The 15,213-nt window shown below is 39.1% G+C and overlaps 1 protein-coding gene across 1 annotated transcript in view; it reads left to right on the plus strand.

Moving 5' to 3' along the window:
- Positions 1-220: 220 nt before the first annotated feature.
- The window catches only part of AFG2A (AFG2 AAA ATPase homolog A), a 202,782-nt gene continuing 187,789 nt past the window's right edge, over positions 221-15,213 (plus strand). Inside the window, exons 1-5 of the mRNA XM_060778966.2 lie at positions 221-410; positions 2,299-2,423; positions 4,567-4,724; positions 10,056-10,114; positions 11,854-12,489. Of these exons, the coding sequence (XP_060634949.2) occupies positions 305-410; positions 2,299-2,423; positions 4,567-4,724; positions 10,056-10,114; positions 11,854-12,489 (1,084 nt within the window). The 5' untranslated portion in view covers positions 221-304. The remainder of the gene's footprint in view (positions 411-2,298; positions 2,424-4,566; positions 4,725-10,055; positions 10,115-11,853; positions 12,490-15,213) is intronic.

Genomic DNA, 15,213 nt, shown 5'->3' on the forward strand with positions numbered 1-15,213 from the left:
GTGTCCGACTCAAACCTCCGGCATCAAACCGATGCCTAGTTCTGATAATACTAATCCTAAACTAGAATTAAACTAAATTCGGACCTTTCGCATGATTTCCATCTCCTCTTAAAAGTAGAATAGTCCGTTGTAATAGTGTTGTTTGGGGTTTTAAACCCTGAGCCCTCTCTATTTTGCTTCCAATAGGAGCCGGAAGTGTCGGTTGCGGGGTGAAGCAGGACTGAATCACAGTATTGAATTGAGACTCCCAAGAGGAAGGAGAGAGGAGCTCGTGGGTGGGAGCCAGGCGCGCGTGCCCAGCGCTATGTCTTCCTCCTCTTCTTCCAAAAGGAAAAGCAAAGGGCGCCCTCCTCCCGAGAGAAATGCCTCCTCCGCCTTGCATTTCACCGCTGCAGACTTCTTGGAAAAAAGTAAGGAGCTTGCAATGGGGTTGCTGTGAGTTTTCCGGGCTGTATTGGCCATGTTCCAGTAGCATTCTCTCCTGACGCTTCGCCTGCATCTATGGCAGGCATCCTCAGAGGTTGTGAAGTCTGTTGGAAACTAGGAAAATTGGGTTTATATATCTGTGGAAGGTCCAGGGTGGGAGAAAGAACTCTTGACTGTTTGAGACAAGTCTGAGTGCTGCAATTGGCCAGCTTGATTAGCATTGAATAGCCTTGCAGCTTCAAACCCTGGCTGGTTGCTGCCTGGAGATCCTTTGTTGGGAGGTGTTAGCTGGCCCCGGTTGATTCTTGTCTGTGCAATAATGTCCAGGGTAGGAGAAAGTTTGCAATGAGTTTGTTGTTGTTGGAGCTCAAACGTCAAGAGTTTCTCTGGATGCATCTGCACTGTAAATTTGATGCTGTTTGACACCACTTTAAACGCCATGGCTCAGGTTACTGCTTTACAAGGTCTTCAGCCTTCAACAAATCCCATGCTTCCATAGTATTGAGCCATGGCAGCTGAAGTGGTGCCAAACTGCATTAATTCTACAGTGTAGATCAGGGGTCCTCAAACTAAGGCCCGAGGGCCAGATACGGCCCTCCAAGGTCATTTACCCGGCCCTCGCTCAGGGTCAACCTAAGTCTGAAATGACTTGAAAGCATACAACAACAGCAACAATTCTATCTCATCAGCCAAAAGCAGGCCCAAACTTTCCACTGAAATACTAATAAGTTTATATTTGTTAAAATTGTTATTCATTTTAATTGTTGTATTGTTTTAAAGTGTTTTTGCACTACAAATAAGATATGTGCAGTGTCCATAGGAATTCATTCATGTGTTTTTCAAATTATAATCTGGCCCTACAACAGTTTGAGGGACTGTGACCTGGCCCTCTGTTTAAAAAGTTTGGGGATCCCTGGTGTAGATGCACCCATAGTCTCTCTGCTGCTCCATTAGTGCAGCATAGGATTGAACATTAGGGAAGCAACAAAGGCATTGGGTTGTTGTAGGTTTTTTCGGGCTATATGGCTATGTTCTAGAGGCATTTTCTCCTGACGTTTCGCCTGCATTTATGGCAAGCATCCTCAGAGGTAATGAGGATGCTACCTCTAAGCATGCTCACTACCTCTGAGGATCCTTGCCATAGATGCAGGCGAAACATCAGGAGAGAATGTCTCTAGAACATGGCCATATAGCCTGAAAAAACCTACAACAACCCAGTGATTCTGGCCATGAAAGCCTTCAACAATACAATAAAGGCATTCTTGAATTATTGCTATATCCATAACATTGGATGCCAAATGTTATGGATATTGAGACTGGGCTGTGGTGCAGCTAGTTAGTAGCCAGCTGCATTAAACCACTACTGACTGAGAGGTCATGAGTTCGAAGCCAGCCTGGGTCGGAGTAAGCTCCCTACCATTAATAGTCTAGCTTGCTGTTGACCTATGCAGCCCAAAAGACAGTTGCACCTGTCAAGTAGGAAATTTAGGTACCACTTTGCGGGGAGGTTAATTTAACTAATTTATGACACCATAAAACCTTCCAGCAACATGCGTAAGAATGAGGAAGTACTCCATTAAGGGACTTGATGTCATAAGTGGATGGTGAAGCGGCAGCTCCCCCTGTGGCTGGAATTGAGCATACCTTCATGAAGCTGGAAAGCTGGAATGTTAAATTGCCTCTGTGTGTCTGTCTATATATGTTGTATGTCTGTGACATTGAATGTTTTCTATGTATATGTGTATTGTAATCTGCCCTGAATCCCCTGCAGAGTGAGAAGGGCGGAATATAAATACTGCAAATAAATAAATAAATAAATAAATAAGAATTAGCATATGTACATTTTAAATAATATCCTTTTCTTAATTTTAGCGGATGATAAAGTCCCGGAAGCATTCAGAAGATCTTTTGTGCAGCTGGCACTCAGCAACATGAAGACAGCAAATATCTGCATTGGGCGGCCAGTTTTGCTGACCAGCGCTAATGGACAACAAGAGGTAGATGAACAGTTTGGTGGGATCCTATGACGTTTTTTCAGTGGAACTCATTCCAGGGCAGGAACTAATGTCCCATCTATACTGATAATTTAACACAGTTCGAAGTTAGCTTCAAACTGCAGCGGCCAGACAACAAACTCCCACAACACCACACAAAAGAAAACCCTCAATGTGCATGAGTGCTCTGTGGTTTGTGTAATCACCATCCAGGCCTCAAATTGGTTGCATTGTTTCCTATGTAATCATTTGCACTGCGAAAACACTTTATTCTATACCAGGTTTGAAACTGCATTGAATAGTCAGTGTAGATGGGGCTTTAGAGAGATTTTGCCTTGCACCCCCCCCCCCAAAAAAAATTAGGACCCACGTCTAGACAATTGGAGAGTCCTTGAGCAAGTGGGACATCTACATTGTCAAAGTAATGCAGTTTGAGATCACTTTAAGTGCCATGGCAGCTTTAGCCTTTTCTGCCAAAGAGTTTGGGTGCCTCATTGAACTATAAATCCTAGTATTCCATAGCTTTGAACCATGGCAGTTAAAGTGGCCTCAAACTGCTGTAATTCTACAGTGTAGATGCACCCATAGTGTTGGACCTGGATCTACTGCATTCTTGTTGGATCAGCTAAAGGAAATTCAGACCTGATGTTTTTGGCCTTACGAAGCACATTAGTGGGATTTCTATGTAGTGGAGTAAATGTTTTATCCATTGTGACCTTCTAGATCTTTTTTTGGTCTACTAGCAACCCATTTTACCCTGGTGGCTCAGTGGGTTAAACCGCTGATCTGCTGAACTTGTTGACTGAAAGGTCGGTGGTTTGAATCTGGGGAATGGGCTGAGCTACCGCTGTTAGCCCCAGCTTCTACCAACCTAGCCATTCAAAAGCATGGAAAGGTGAGTAGATCAATAGGTACCACTTCTGCAGGAATGTAACAGCGCACCATGCAGTCATGCTGGCCACACAATTTTGGAGCCATCTGTGGACAATGATGGCTGACTTAGAAATGGAGATGATCACCACCCCCCTGAGTTGGACATGGCTATACTTAATTTCAGGGGAAATGTTTACCTTTACTTAGCAACCCATTAGGGAGAGGTTATGGGAGTTGAAGTCCAACAATATCTGGAGGGCCATAGTTGTCCAGCTCAGAAATATTCTGGCCTGTTGGGCCATTGTTTAAAACCACTTCTTAAATGGTGGGTCCCGACTCTTAGCTCAATGTTGGAGCCACAAAAAAATTGACGACAGTAAAATGGTTTGAAAACACCAACCATTTGTGCAAATCTATCACCAACAGCATTCAGTGTTTATAATAGACGTTTTCCCATTTTTTTTGTTCGATACATCCCAACAATCAACAAAATTTTGCCATACAGGACTTTTATAGTAGACACTGCAGAAAATGCTTCAGCTGTACTCAACAAAAAGGAAAAATATCCTGCTTGGCAGTCCTTGGAAATGCTGTTTATTATTAGTAGTAAAGGTTTGCTTATTATACCTCTTTATATATCTATCTAACTGGGGGTCACGTAAAAAGATTTTGGGTGGAAAGGGGTCATGAGTGGAAAAAGTTAAAAAAGCCCTGTTTTAAACAAGCAATGTTATCATGTGGGTTCTTATAAACCAGAATAGTGTAGTGGTTCTTGAACAAGTCGCACTCTCTCTGCCTTAGAGGAGGTCAAAGGCAGACCATGTCTGAACAAATCTTTCCAAGTACATCCCATGATGTATTTGCCTTCAGGTCGCCACAAGTTGGAAGATACCTAAAGTACATAACATAACAAGGAGTGTTCTTAGATCAGAGCCTAAGCATGCATTGGGTAGAAAACTATGAGAAGCATGTGTCATGGGAACTGTCAAAAACCCTGCATGGATTGGCTCTCATGGATGAAAATGTAGATATTTGGCATGTCATTTAGTGGTTTGGTATGATATGTGAACTGTATGTCGACAGTGCTCCTACTTGCTTTGAAAGCTATCTGGATGTTTTCTTTTCTTCAAACTAGGGGTCCACAATTTTAATGAAACTCAGCAAAACCAAATTTGTACAAGGCCTTGATTCATAATGTGATTTTTTTTTTACCCAAGGAAAGAGGGATTTAAGATTTGTTCATTGTCAGTTATGTATGCTTGCCTGATCCTAGGTCTGTACCGCGTGGCCTGTTCCAGGATTTTCCGGTGGAACAATTGGTTTAAGTGAAATCACACAGAAGAATCTGAAAGTAGTGCCTGGTGATGCAGTCATGGTTCAGCCTGTGACTGGTGCCTTGCTGCAAGCGGAGGAAATAGTTGTAAAACGCAAGTATGTTGATATTCTTATTTTTGTGCATCGCCTATTTATTTATCGTGTCAGAAGCAAATTGAGAATACAGTTATACTGTATTAAAAAAACACAAACAAACTTAAAAACTTGGCATTATGCTAAATTTCCTTTGACCAGAACCTGGCCACTTGGAGTGCCTCTGGTGTCACTGTAAGAAGGTCCTCCACTGCGCATGTGGCAGGGCTCAGACTGCATTGTAGTAAGTGGTCTGTGGTTTATGCTTCTTCACACTTGCATGTCATGGACTCCACTTTGTAGCCCCATTTCTTAAGGTTGGCTCTGCATCTCATAGCGCCAGAGCTCAGTCAGTTCAGTGCCTTCCAAGTTGCCCAGCCTTCTGAGTGTCCAGGAGGAAGTCTGTCATCCGGTATCAGCCACTGATTGAGGTTCTAGGTTTTAACTTGCCACTTTTGGACTCTCGTTTGCTGGGATGTTTTCTGTAGATCTTAGAAAGCTATTTCTTGATTTAAGGCATTGGCTTGATGTCTGACATCCGAACAGAGCATGTGCCGGAGATGTCACTGCCTTGGTCCTTTCATTATTGGCTACTGCTTCTCTTTTTTTTTTTTTTTTTTTTTTTTTTTTTTTTTTTTTTTTTTTATTGAGAAAGAAAAATAATAACATATTTGAACAGATAATACTTGTCTATTGTAGGCATACATTATAGTGACTTATTTCAATATTATCTATTCGCATTCTTTACAAGTTTATTCATATTACATTTTTATTATTATTATTTTCTTCTTTCTTTTTTTTTTTCCTCCCCCTCCTCCCACCCCCCTTTCCTACCCCTCCCACCACATTTCTCTCTATATCTTTATTTTTAACCACGCACACAACTTTTGCAATCTTTGTACAATTTCTATGCTGGCTTCACCTTCTTCTACCCATTTCATATATGTTGCCCATTTCTCTTTAATTTCTTCTGTTTTATCCTCCTGTGAGTCTTCTTGGGTTATACATTCAATAATATCTGATTGAACTTGTTCAAATAAATAATTATTCCAATTTTCCAAATTCCATTTTTTTTCATCTCTCCACCCCCAGGCTATTACTGCCTTACCTGCTAAAATCATTGCTTTAAATAAGTTTTGGTTCTTCGCATCAATATTTTTATTCCCTGTAATTGCCATTAACATAAATTCCATATTGGCTTGTATTGTTATTTTGAAAAGTTTCCCAATTTTTCTAGTTACCTTATTCCAAAACGTTTTTGCATTTAAACAGTCCCACCACATATGTGCATACCAGCCTTTCTCTGCTTTACAGTGCCAACACATTGGACTTAATCCTGTTCCCATATTTGCTAATTGAGCTGGTGTCCTGTACCATTTCCAGATAAATTTCCTTTCTAATTCTTTATATTTTTCCATTTTGATTTTATTTATCCCTTTCTTTAATTCCTCAATAGTTTGTTTTGTGAGAGTCCCCTCCTTCTGCCACTTATTTTGTAATGTTCTGACTACGTATTCCTCGTCCTTTATCATTGATTTGTATAATTCTCCTACTAAACCTTTCATTGTCTTCTGTCCTTTCTTAAATATATTTTCAAGCGCACTTTCCTTGCCTAAACATTCTCCATATTTCCCCTGTTTAAGTTTGTTATATAGGCCTAGTACTTTTATCCAGTTTTTATTTCCCATTTTTTCTATTATCCTGTCCATGGGAATCAGTTGACCATTTATATCATACATATCTTTAATACAGTAGTAGCCTTTATCTTTCAAATCTTCCCACCATATAGGGCCAAACTCTTTTCCATATAAACTTTCTAGTGGTGTCCACTTTACTATATTAGGCATCCAAATTGGTTTCCATTTTTTCCATATTTTTAATGCTAATCTTCTAGGACCTCTTGTTTTTTTAATTGAAGCCTCTAAATTTTCTGTAAAAATCCCAAATTTTCCTTCTCCATTGTTTACTGCATCTTCTATTCTGCACCATTTTTCTTCTCTCTCTACACTATTTTCTATTAATGACTTTAATTGGAAAGCTTCGTAATATAATTCCAAGTTTGGTAATCCCCACCCTAATTCTTCCTGGTGCATATAGTATACTTTGTTTGAGATTCTAGGTTTCTTTTCGCTCAAAATCCATTCTCTGATAGTCCTATCCCAAGTTTTTATTTGTCTTGGATTAATTTCTAGTGGGAGAACCTGAAACAAATACATTAATTTTGGAATTAAGAACATTTTTGCTGCTCTTATTTTCCTGAAAATATTCAAATTTTTTTCCTTCCATCTTTTCATGGTCTTAAGAACTTTTTTCCACGCCTCTTTATAGTTACTCTTCTTCATCTTATCTATGTTTTTTTGTATTGTTACTCCCAAGTATTTTATTTTTCCTTTCCCCATGCCAATTTCAGTTATTCTATCTATTTCCACTTTTTCTGCTTTATCTACTTTGAAGTACATAATTTCTGATTTTTTTATATTAACCCTCAATCCTGTATTTTTCTCGTAATCACTTAGTATAATTTTTAGCTCCCTTATTCCTTCTAGGGGATTGGATAGTACCAGCATAAGGTCATCCGCAAAAAGATTCAATTTAACCTCCAGTCCCCGCCCAAATTTACACCCCTCAATCCTTGCACTGTTTCTTATTCTATCTGCTAATACCTCCATTCCTAAAACAAAAAGCAATGGTGATAGGGGACAGCCTTGTCTTACTCCCCTCTGGATTGGGAATTCCCCTGATGTGCCCTCATTTATTCTGACTGTAGCTGTTCCTTTTCTGTATAGTTCTTTAGTTGCATTAAGAAATAGATCGCCTACTCCAAATTTCTTCATAACCTCCCACAAAAATTCATGATTTATGGAATCAAATGCCTTATGTATGTCCAATTTTAAGAGAGCCAGTTTCTTTTTTTGCTTGTGTTCAATTATATTCAATATATTTCTAATTGGATGCCCGATAAATCTGCCTTTAACAAATCCGTATTGGTCTGTTTTTATTAATTTTGGTAGTATGTTTTCTAATCTTTGGCTACTGCTTCTCGACAGATGTCAATTGGTAGTGTAGGGTGTAGACATCCTGTGATAAAGTGGCATTTCTCATTAAGAGCCATTTTTGTTGTTTTATAACGATGAGATGCATTCCACACTGGGCATGTGTATTCAGCAGCAGAGTAGCAAAGTGCAAGGGCAGATGCCTTGACTGTGTCTGGTTGTGATCCCCAGGTTGTGCCAGTCAGCTTTCGTACAATATTATGCCTAGCATCCCCTTACTGCTTGATATTCAAGCAGTGAGAGCATGGTCCAGAGTGACTCCCTGGTATTTTGGTGTGCTGCAGTGCTCCAGTGGGATGCCTTCCCAAGAAATCTTTGGAGCTCAAGATACTTGTCTGTTCTTAAGATCACCTATGATCAGGTTTCAGACTGTTTTTCATCTGCAAATCCTATAACATCCACACAAGTTTTTATTTTATTTTATGGGCCATCTCTTTTAACACATCACCATCACCATCATTATTATGCCAGTTTTGGATTCAAGGAGATTTACAACAGTTAAAAGTTCACAGCATGCAAAAGTCTAAAAGCTGGTAAACTATTTCAAAATTAAAATCAGTTCACAACATAAACCATTAAACAACACTGAAAAGTCTCTAGGTTATTGAACAAGGCCTATTCCCCTTAAACCCTAGATTCTATATGTCATTTTATAAGGGCAAAAAGTATCCCATCAGAAGTTACTTTTCACAATGTGACAGAATAAATTGTCTGGTCTGAGGCATAACAGACTCAGTAGAACAGCTGAAATAAGGAAGGAAACAGAAGCTCTTTATAATTAATATCATTACTTCTTCAAAAGTATATAATTAGTATTGTGAACACAACATAATCATGTTTATTGCAGATTTTTGCTTATTGTATCGTGTACAAGCTGTGAAATATATGCTTGGTATTGTTCTACTTTGGTAATAGTGAATCTGTTGTCTTGCTGAGGCATAACAGACTCAGTCAAACAGCTGAAATCATGAGAGTATCGTTGCCTTGTCACTTTAAATACAATGCTTCTGTGCATTGGGATTTGTAGTTTAGAGAAGGGCATTTAAAATTTCCAGCCAGAGAGTTGTATGTATATAGTTGGGAAGTGTGCATTGGCACTGAGGTCCCTTCCACACAGCTGAATAAAATCCCACATTATCTGCTTTGAACTGGAATATATTTGGTAGTGTGAACTCAGATAACTCATCTGAAAGCAGATATTGTGGGTTATTCTGTCTTGATATTCTGGGTTATATGGCTGTGTTGAAGGGCCCTGGATCACATTGAATAATAGGCTGGATTAAAATGTACCTTTAGTATGTTCAGACCTGTTAAGAGACTCCTTTCCACACAGCTGTATAAAATCCACATTGAATTGGATTATATGTCAGTGTGGACTCAGGGCCCTTCCACACAGCCATATAACCCAGAATATCACACAGAAGAAGCTGAAAGTGAATTATTCAGCTGTGTGGAAGGGGCCTCAGATAATCGAGTTCAAAGCAGATATTGTGGATTGTTTGTTGTTCATTCGTTCAGTCATTTCCGACTCTTCGTGACGTCATGGACCAGCACATGCCAGAGCTCCCTGTCGGCCGTCACAACCCCCAGCTCCTTCAAGGCCAATCCAGTCACTTCAAGGATACCAACCATCCATTTTGCCCTTGGTTAGCCCCTCTTCCTTTTTCCCTTCCATTTTCCCCAGCATAATTGTCTTCTCTAAGCTTTCCTTTCTTCTCATGATGTGGCCAAAGTACTTCATCTTGGCCTCTACTATCCTTCCCTCCAATGAGCAATATTGTGGATTATCTGCCTTGATATTCTGGTTTATATGGCAGTGTGGAAGGGCCCATATTCTTTAAAAGCAAAGGATGTCAAACATACTAGAAGTTGCTAAGTTTGGAGCACCCTCTGCTGGTCACAGTGTGATCATCACAATTTAATTTGCAATCCACACAATTGGTGGAAGGGAGGCATGGAGTTGAAAATGATGCATTGGAATATGATTTTTATCCTAAGACTAGGTTTTGGTCTCTTTTCTTGCAATGCTACATTACCGACTCCATTCAATGTAACCAAACAGTGAGAAGTTTGTCCTAAATATGCTTAAGCTCAGCATTGCTACATTCTATCAAAGGGAAAGCAGTAGGTTATATGTAAATATTTAAAGTTTGTAAATAGAAGCAACCTATTTTACATTAGATGGTATCTGATTATTCTTGAAATAAAATTAGAATTGTTAATGCTGGTTTGAGGTCATTAAAATGTTTTATGTGAACATTATAGTTCAATGAATTATTCTGATTTTTCTCAACTTTTGCAGGGTTAAAGATGGCTGTCTTAATGCAGATGAGCTCTTCGCTAGTTTTCTGCGTAATCTAGGTATGGAGTTTCATTTACTTGTTTCTTTGTGATCCACATGCTCCCAATTTCCTCCCATTCACAAAAAAGGAGGGAAAAAATTTACATCCAGTGATATTCAATGTGTTCAGTTCTCTGTTTAGATTTACAAATGTTGACAATATTTGCCTCTGCCTTCCATTTCTCAGCTTGTGTAGGTAAGGGATGGGATTCCAGGGCTCTTCTCATAGTTTGCATTTAAACTGTGGTTTATATTGAAGTTTGAGAAGAAGATGAGATTTAAAACTTTATAACAGAACAATGGTAAATTTGTATATTTCTATTTATCTTGTTTTATATTGGCAAAGTTATGAAATGGTATTAAAGATGGGTGGCCAAATTCTTAAAAAGGACAGTTTCCAGATCTACAAATAACAACAAGAACAACAACAACAGTAATATATTACTCCGGCCTTCTAAATATACCTGCATCAGCTACAGTGGCTTTCCTGTCCTGCTGCATTCTAGCAAAACAATGCCAGACAATTGCATTTATATTCCGGGCTGGGAGTAGGTTTTTAGGTTTGGCTGTGGGTCTTGTGGGTTTAGTTGAACCTAAAATATCTATTATTCCTTTGAGATAGTGGTTGGGGTTTACACCTTGCCAACCACTTTGGTAAGGTGTAATAATAATAATAGATTTGGTAGAAAGTAATAATAATATATTGGATCACGATTTTAGTTACGAGACATTAATGTGTTGTTATTGAGATGTCATTAGTTTGTATTTTATACTGTTAATGGTTTTAATATTGTATGTTGTTGGACTGACTTTTGCTCTTGATGTGAACCGCGTTGAGTCGCCTACGGGCTGAGAAACTGCAGTATACAAGCAAAGTAAATAAAATAAATAAATAAATAAATAAATAAATAATAAAACTTTATTTGTATTCTGCCCTATCTCCCTGAGGGGACTCAGAGGGTATTCCAGCATATATACAGACATAGCCAAATACTCAATGCCTTTGAAACACACAATGAAACACAAATGCACAGACAAAGGCAAAGCCTTCCCCTTTCATCTCCTGCTCTGGAGGCAGTACTTGTTATTGGCTCTGGGGGAGGTGCTCATCTCCATTTCCAAACCAAGTGTCTACATTGTCCGTAGACAGCTCCTGGTCGCGTAGTCGACATGATTTCATGGGGTGCCCTTTTACCTTCCTGCTGAGGTGTTACCTATTGATCTACTCAAATTTGCATGTTTTTGAAATGCTAGGTTGGCAGGAACTGTGGCCGACAGCAGGAGCTCACCCTGTCACACCGATTTGAACTGCCAACCTTCAGGTTAGCAAGCTTAGCAGCTCATCTATTTAACCCGTAGTGGTATTGCAGCCCCAAAGGTGCCAAATTCTGGAAAAAAACAGTTATTGTACTTATCTAAATTTATTATACATGTGACAATCTTATTTATGATACAAAATTAATGCCTCTTTGGGCTTTTGAGTTGCTTGGAGTATTGTGTTTACTGATGTTTTGCTCTAAGTCATTCAACATAGGTTTAATGCATCTTTCCCCAAACTGGGGTTCTTATGTTGTGTTGGACCAGCTTGCAGAATACACCAGTAGGATCACTGGTTTGAGCTGGAGGTGGATTTATAGAGTTACAATTCAATCTGTCTGTGTGGCACCAGTATAGAGCAGATTGTCTTACTATTGTTTTAACCAGGACTCCTTGAAAAGTTATATCGATTGCAATAATGCTTCTTATTTTTTTATTGTAGATGGTAAAGTTGTATTACCAGGAAATATCCTGCAAATCACTTTTTATGGCAGGTCTTGTGACTTGATAGTTACAGAAGTGAAAGGAACAGATGGCGTTCTGCTGCAAATGCCAGACAGCTCAATTTCTAAGCCCACAGAGGAATCATCACTGGAGAATTTTGATACCAGTGATTTTGACTTATCTGCGCAGCTTGGCAAACTCCTCATTGAGGATAGTCAAGGAGTGACATCCACCAGTACTCCATGTAAGGAGGCAGATCACAGCATATCAGTTAATGTTTCCAATGATGCCCTTGGATGTGGTGAACTGAGTTTTGACTCAACAGAAAAGAGTTCGTTTGGTGATGGTGCTTCAACATCCACTTCTCACTGTGAAGTTAGTGATAAAGGTTTTGGAAGTGAAGAAGTACTACAGAATGATAAAAGAGGAACACCTTCAATGTCTCAGACATTTTACTTCATCTCGTCAAGGACTAAGATCACATTCACTGAACCTCGAAGCAAAGTAACAGAAGAATGCAATCTTGAACCAAAAGTTACTTATGATTCAATAGGTGGACTCAGTGACCAGCTGAAAAGTATAAGAGAAATTATTGAACTTCCTCTGAAGCAACCTGATCTCTTTAGGCGTTATGGTACGATATAGACGAAATTAATCTGTGAGTTACTGACATTCATGAAATAGTATAAAGTCAATTTAAAGTATATTTATTTTAGGCCCTGTTATATGTAATTTGTTTTCTGCGTATGGTTTTACCTGCCTCTCTCTCTCATTTGTGGTCTGGGTTCATACAAAATGATAAGTCAAGATTTCGGAGACTTTTAGAGGTCAGGAGTTTTTAAACCAGGACCAAACCTTGTATGCAGTTCTGGCTTGTCAAAGATTCCTGGTTTGGACAACATCCACACACAAAAAGAACATTTTCCAATTTGTGTTGTTGAAGGCTTTCATGGCAGGAATCACTGGGTTGCTGGGAGTTTTCCGGGCTGTATAGGCATGTTCCAGAAGCATTATCTCCTGATGTTTCACCCACATCTATTGCAGGCATCCTCAGAAATTTTCTGAGGATGCCTTCCATAGATGTGGGCAAAATATCAGGAGGGAATGCCTCTGGAACATGGCCATACAGCCCAGAAAACTGACAGCAACCCATTTTTCAATTTGTTTAGCTGGTTATTCAAGTAGGAAGAGTCAAGCAAGGTAGAGTTCATAATTCTGTAAACAATGTGTCTGTTGCCAAGCTTTAACAGAGACAGACAAATCTGTCCTTAATCATGCAAAGTAGTTATTCTCTGAATAAGGAAATTGTTTCACTATGTGGATAAATTAAAAACAACGTTCCAGTACCTTGATGATTTTATAAACTTTGGGTCATAGGTTAGATCTAAATTGCCATAAAATACAGTTTGGAATGGCATTATATAATCAGTATAGACTTACATAATGCAATCCAAAGCCATTAAATTGCAGTATGTGGGTCTACATCAGTGGTTCCCAACCTTTTTTTGACCAGGGACTACTTTGACCAGGGACCATTCTCCAACATTAGTACCAAAAGGGTTACAGATCAGTTTTGGGTCAACTTTAGATTTGGTTTGTTATTTGGCGTGCTGGTTCAGAAAATTGCATTGGATAGACCATATCAGCTCTAGTTTCCGATACTAAACGTATGCCATCCCGTGGTCGCCATCTGCTCGCCCACAGAAAACCATATTTAATAAACCTTGGCAATGTAAGAGGGTTTTGCAAGATTAGTGTCTTATTTCAACTGTGTAGTAACAGTGAGTCTGCAGACCACTGGTGGTTCACAGACCACAGGTTGGGAACCACTGGTCTACACTGACTATATTATTCAGACTCAAACTGCATTATATAGCAGTGTAGTTCAAGCCATAGCGCACTTTTATTAAATTATTGAAGACAATATTATCTACATGGTTTTTCTGTCATTTAACTATTATGCTAATTATCTTTAATAGCTTAATGATTGTATATTTGTATACAGATGAACTTACAGCCCTTTGCCCTGAAACAGAATATGGAATTCAGTCAGGCTTTGCATGAACCAAGGAGAAGGCTGGGCGGTTCTGTGTAGCCAAACCTGCCTGTCCTTTTTCTCAATTAAATCTCCCTTCTATTCCCTGGTTATGATCCAGGCCTTTGCTGAAAGTCCCCAGCAGAGGATGCTGTGGGGAAGAAAGGCCATGCAAAGTGTGAAGCAAGCAATGCCATGTGTGCAGACATTTTTTACATTGTGATTTGCTTTTCAGGATTTCATCAATTAGAAGGTGACACAATCTAGGGAAAGCTAATCATTTTAATCTGTTTGATTAAAAGCAGAAATGAAGTGTCATGTGCTTATTGATGTTTTTTTTGCTCTTTAATTTTTTTTAAAAAAATGATTGTCCTGTTTTGTCCAAGAGCAATGTGGCTAATCCAGGCATGGGCAAACTTCGGCCCTCCAGGTGTTTTGGATTTTAACTTACTGAATGTTAGGAATTGTGGTAGTTGAAGCCCAACTGGAGGACTGAAGTTTGCCCATGCCTGGACTTATGATATAATGGCCGAAACTTGTTGAGTTGTTTTACAAAACAGGATAAAGCCATTTTAATAAAATACATCTATCAGTAAGCTTTTGAAAACTTATTCTTTTGTTTGTGGATCCTAATGCATAATTTCCTGTAGCAATCTGCTTAATTACAGGAGATAATTCAAATATAACTTTGATCATTATATATTGAAATCAGTTTTACACCTTGAAGTGCTGTAGTCTGGCTGGGTTGTTTTGGAAATATAACTTTGACAGCACAATCATCTCCATAGTTAGAAATCAGGTTGGGTCAAACAGAAATTATGTCCCAGTAAAAGTGCAAAGGATTACAGCGATATAGTGTGATTCTGTGAATGCTTATTCAGACTTAAACCCCATTGAACACTGAAAGGTCCCTTTGACTTTTGATTAAGATAACACCCTTGAAGTTCCTAATCTGGTAATTAGAAGTACCATAATTCCAAATCTGGTAACCAGAGATGCTCATTAACCAGCATTACACAACCTGGGGATTTGGACCCCTGGGGGTGGGGGGTGCGAGGAGGTGTCAGAGGGCTTACCAAAGACCATCAGAAAGTACAGTATTTTCTGTTGGTCATGGGGGTTCTGTGTGGGAAGTTTGGCTGAATTCTATCGCTGGTGAGATTCAGAATTCTCTTTGATTGTAGGTAAACTATAAATCACAGCAATTATTCCAAATGTCAAGGTCTATTTTCCCCAAACTCCACATTTGGACATATTGAGTATTTATGCCAAGTTTGGTCCAGATGTATTGTCCACGGTGCTTTTTGGATGTAGGTGAATTAC

This window comes from Anolis sagrei, chromosome 5, assembly GCF_037176765.1.
Source record: "Anolis sagrei isolate rAnoSag1 chromosome 5, rAnoSag1.mat, whole genome shotgun sequence".
NCBI lineage: Eukaryota > Metazoa > Chordata > Lepidosauria > Squamata > Dactyloidae > Anolis > Anolis sagrei.